Raw genomic sequence first — 5,014 nt, forward strand, 5'->3', positions numbered from 1 at the left:
AATCCTATAAGATTTCTATAGTAGTGTATACTTCTGTGATGTTCTGTAATACCTCTATAGTACTTCTATAGTATGTCCCAAAATACTATAGTATTCCTATAGGATTACTATAATATTTTGTCCCAAAATACTACAAGATTCCTATAGTTGTTTTTCATAAGGGATGTCTCATTCACATTAGCGTTATCAGCTGAAGGCTCATGACGCGAGCCGTGAACCTATGGAGTAGACTGCAGTCTGTGAGTTACTAGAGGACTTTAGGGATAACTGTCAGCACCAGGGGCGGCTGGCCAATAGAGGGCGCTAGGGCGCCGCCCCCCATGAGCCAGACCACAGTTTATGAGCCACATGCAATAAATAAGTAAATACATAAATCATGTATACAAATAATAATAATAATAATAATTCATTACATTTATATAGCGCTTTTCTCGGCACTCAAAGCGCTTTACATAGAAGGGGGGAATCTCCTCAACCACCACCAATGTGCAGCATCCACTTGGATGATGCGACGGCAGCCATATTGCGCCAGAACGCCCACCACACACCAGCTTACTGGTGGAGAGGAGACAGTGATGAAGCCAATCAGTATATGAGGATGATTAGGAGGCCATGATAGACAGAGGCCAATCGGCAAATTTGGCCAGGATGCCGGGGTTACACCCCTACTCTTTCGAAATACATCCTGGGATTTTTAATGACCACAGAGAGTCAGGACCTCGGTTTAACGTCTCATCCGAAGGACGGGTCATAGTCAATATTTGTATGTTTGAGATATTAAATGCACCCAGTATATGTATACTATATAGAATAGTAAACCAAAAAAACGAACCTGAGGCATTTAAAAAAAAAAAGACGCTTTTACGCGTGGCGTTTTTCGCGTCGGTGTGCACACTCACATTGGCGCCCTTTGTTTATGGTGTGTTCACACCAAACGCGAATTTCATTATTGGCGTGAGTAGATTACATACAAAGTCAATGCAAAGACGCGAATCGGCGCGAATTGTTGCCGGGCGGTGCGAATGACGCGAATTGAGCGACGCGTTTCCTGAATCGCGTCTTCCGCGCAAGTTGAAAAAATTGAACTCGAGCGGAAAATTCGCATGACGCTTAGTTGCGCAAGCCAATCAACGAAGAGCTCATTGAAACGTCACCGGTTTCGTCCGTTCCCTCAGGTTCCCTCACTGTTGTCGAAAATGGAGGAGATGCTAATTGTTGCTGTGTGTGCCTATCCAGAAATTTATGATACAAAATCATACGCCTACAGAGACCGTACGAAGAAAGAGATCGCTTGGAGAAAAATAAGTGAGGAAGTTGGACTACCTGGTAAGTGATGAAAATATACAACCTTTACGTAATTCTAGCTATTTTTACATTATTATGAACTTGTTAGCATTAGCCAAAGTTAGCAGAACCCGGCATTCAAAGTTTCGACACCTGGATATAATTTTTTTTGGTTCATTAGTATTGTGTTTACGTGTATATGTTATCAGAAGAGACAGTTCGTAGAAAGTGGAAGGGGCTCAGGGACACTTATGTCAAGGAAAAGAAGAAAGAGACAGAGAAAAAGAGTGGGTCAGGAGCAAACCAAGAGAAGAGGTGGAAGTACTCTGCGGTCCTGTCTTTCCTCGACCCCTTCGTTACCCCGAGAGAGACCAGCAGTAACATGGGGCGGGGGGTTGAGGAAAACAGGACCGCAGTTGAACCAGGCAGGAGTCAACAGGTGCACAACAGAGATGCAGGAGACACAGCAGGTCCATCAGAGCGTGACATCGAAGGTTGGTTGACAAGTGAATATACTCAAAAACAGGAAAATTATACGGAAAACAGTTTTATTTAGATCAGTAAAGATATTGCAAAAGTATAGATAGCATGGCTGGAAATGTATGATGTATCAAAATGATTTGTGTTGTAATTTACACTGAAATCTCGAATAATATTCATTCTGTCAGACAAAACCAAGGCATCTTTGTTATATTGTCACTTCACAGACATGGCTGACCCATTCACAGATTGGCAGCGAGGCAGAGTCAAGTGCTGTTGCTGAATCTGATGCTGCCTCATCCCTGCCAAAACCGCCTAGAGGTATTGTACATGATTAAAGTTTTTCTGAATTTCTTTGTTATGATTATTATTATTTATTTAGTATATTCCCTTTTCATATTTGATCCATGTATTTTTGTCTTTTTCCTGATTTCAAACTAAAATGAATAAATACAATAAACATCAACTAATTTTTACAAACTATTCCATGGATGGAATTCAGAATAAATTCAAAGAATGTGTTTCCATTTCATATAGACAGAAGGACTCGGTAGAGGGACAGGGACACGTCGGTTGAGAGGATGCTGCTTCAGACATTGCAGACACCAGCCCCAGCCGCAGCTCCATCCACAGAGGATGAGCTTTTCTTCCAAAGCCTGCTTCCTTCCTTACAACGGTTGCCTCAACAACAAAAAGAATTTGTTAAATTTCAGATTCATAAATTGATTTATGAATCAAACACCGTGACACTGAATCTGGAGCCAGTATAAGGTTGGTAACCATTGCAAGGAAGGAAGTAGGCTTTGTCTGTTTTTTTATACAGTACGTTTAAATAATTTGCTCACCTCAAAAATGAAATGTCCTGCTAATTTACTCACCCTAATGCCATCCAAGATGTTCATGTGTTTCTTTCTTCAGTGGAAAAGAATTTTTTTTTTTTTTTGAGAAATCAATTTGAGAAATTAATAAAGAGGATCAAAGCTTAAAATTTACATGAACATCTTGGATGGCATTGGGGTGAGCAAATTATCAGGAAATTTCATTTTTTAGGTGAACTAATGCTTTAAGTTGCACATACAGTTTATATTTTTTTTGTTTTTCAATTCTCGAATGTTCACTAATAGGTTTTTAAAGTGTTAAAGTAATTTGTTTATTTTAATTTGAACTGTTTGTTTGTTTTTGTTTTACCTATATATATATATAATGGTAACAAATATGTGCCTTTCTATAAGCATGACTCAAGTGTGACTACAAGTATGTTGGAGTAATTCATTTATTTATATCATTTTTGTGTGTATTTTTTTATCATCACATATGTGCACAAATCAGTTTAAGTATTAAAGCAGTTTGTTTGAGAATGAACTGATTGTTTTTGTTTTTATTTAATAAAAATATATTTAATATATAAATAAATTTAATAATAATTTAATAACAATATATAGACACAGTGTAAAGTGCTTGTGCACTAGACAGCATCTTGCCATGCAACAGTTCCCTCTGCAGAGAAGTAGGATGTGAAGACCTCCCTGACCCTGACAGCCTCTCTAGCGGAATTGTTTGCAGAAAGTCTTCCCAGACCTGGCAGCGGCTCCACCTCACCAACTGGGATGATCCTCCTCTCCTCAGGTGTCTGGGATGTCCTGCGCAGAAAATTATGGAGAACGCAGGTGGCTTTGATGCACATCTCAGCAACATCCTGGTGGACCTCAATGGCCCGCCTGTACATTCTCCACTGGGATGAAAGGATCCCAAAGGCATTTTCAACCACCAATCTAGCCCGGGACAGACGATAGTTGTACACTCTACGCTCTCTTGGAAGGATGCGCCCGGGGAAGGGTCTCATGAGGTTTTTCCGTAGTGGAAAAGCCTCATCAGCGACAAACACATGTGGCTGGGGTCCTCGGTGGTCAGCTCCTGGTAGTGGCAGGTCAGCAGGGAGTTGGAGGGTACCTGATTGTAGTGCTTTACCAAAAGTGGAGTTGGCAAGTATTCCACCATCGCTGGTTCTTCCGTAGCCCCCGACATCAATTACCCTGAAACAATATTGGGCATCCACAACTGCCAACAGAACTAAGGAATATGTTCCCTTGTAATTAAAAAACTGGGATCCTGAGTTGGGAGGTGCTTTGAGGACAACATGTTTACCATCAAGTACACCACAGCAGAGGGGAAAATTCCACCTCTCTTCAAACTTTACTGCAATTGACCTCCACTCTTCTGTGGTGGGCACAGGCATGAAATCTTCTACAAGACTGTCCCATATTGCAGCGGCAACATCAGGGACAATCATGGACACTGTAGAGACCCCAACACGGAAGCTGTTGGCAATTGTCCTAAATGAGTCACCTGTGGCAAGGTATCTGTAGCATAGAAAACAAGTAAAATCAGTTTTGGTGCAGATTACATTTTTTATATGTTTTGGGTTGTTAGTATTTATTACTATTTTTAATTATGTTACCTTAATGTTTTTTTTAATATAAAGTATTTAAAATAGGCTACATTTATGTAGCCTATATTTGGAGCAATAAATGTAGGCCTATTTTAAGTAGATGTTGGTAGGCTATATATTTTTTAATAGGTAGGCTATATTGAGAAGCTACAGTGCTGATCGATCCAAACTCCATTCAGAAAATCTTTTTCCCCTTATCATTTTATGGCCTGACAAAACAGACTTATTAATATTTAGAGTCTATACAAATAAACATAATTCATTTGTTTCGGCATGTTTTCATTACATTGGACAATATATACTATCATTTCATACAATATATTGGAATTAAATCACAGCAAAAATGATAGATAGGCTATGCTGTATATTTATTGGTATTGACGTTATTTTATGAAATTGCCCCGCCCTTACCTCAGACAGATGGAAAGGCGCTCCGCAGCTGAGACAGATCGCCTGTAGTTGGTGTCCATTCGTGAAATCCTGTCAGAAACCCTATCTAGCAAGGTATCAAACTGGGCACCCATCATTCTCATATAACGCTGGAAGCGACTATCATCCCGGCGCAGTTCCTTTAAAAGACGGTGAAATTCACCAAGTTTAGTGCGTTTCTGGATGGTGCTGTGAACCCAGACACGTCGACATTTGGATGTCCTCCGTTTTTGGATCTTCCACAACAAATACAAAGCAGCAATACGTCTTATTCTAGACATGACGGAAACGTACGGCAGAAATAAAGTGTTGTTGTTGTTGTTGATACTCTTTTTGGCGGGATATTTATTCGCTAGTGACACGGACGCGCGA

The 5,014-nt window shown here is 40.1% G+C and overlaps 1 protein-coding gene across 1 annotated transcript; it reads right to left on the reverse strand.

The window, feature by feature from the left end:
* Positions 1 to 3,229: 3,229 nt before the first annotated feature.
* LOC309502592 (uncharacterized protein) lies at positions 3,230 to 4,683 on the reverse strand (the record flags this gene model as incomplete). The annotated part of the gene is made up of 2 exons (XM_082174993.1): positions 3,230 to 4,124; positions 4,625 to 4,683. The coding sequence occupies 2 exons, from the start codon at positions 4,681 to 4,683 to the stop codon at positions 3,230 to 3,232; spliced, it is 954 nt and encodes a 317-aa protein (XP_082031119.1).
* Between the last annotated feature and the right edge of the window lie 331 nt (positions 4,684 to 5,014).

Source organism: Leuciscus leuciscus (assembly GCF_965113295.1).
Source record: "Leuciscus leuciscus genome assembly, chromosome: 7".
Taxonomy (NCBI): domain Eukaryota; kingdom Metazoa; phylum Chordata; class Actinopteri; order Cypriniformes; family Leuciscidae; genus Leuciscus; species Leuciscus leuciscus.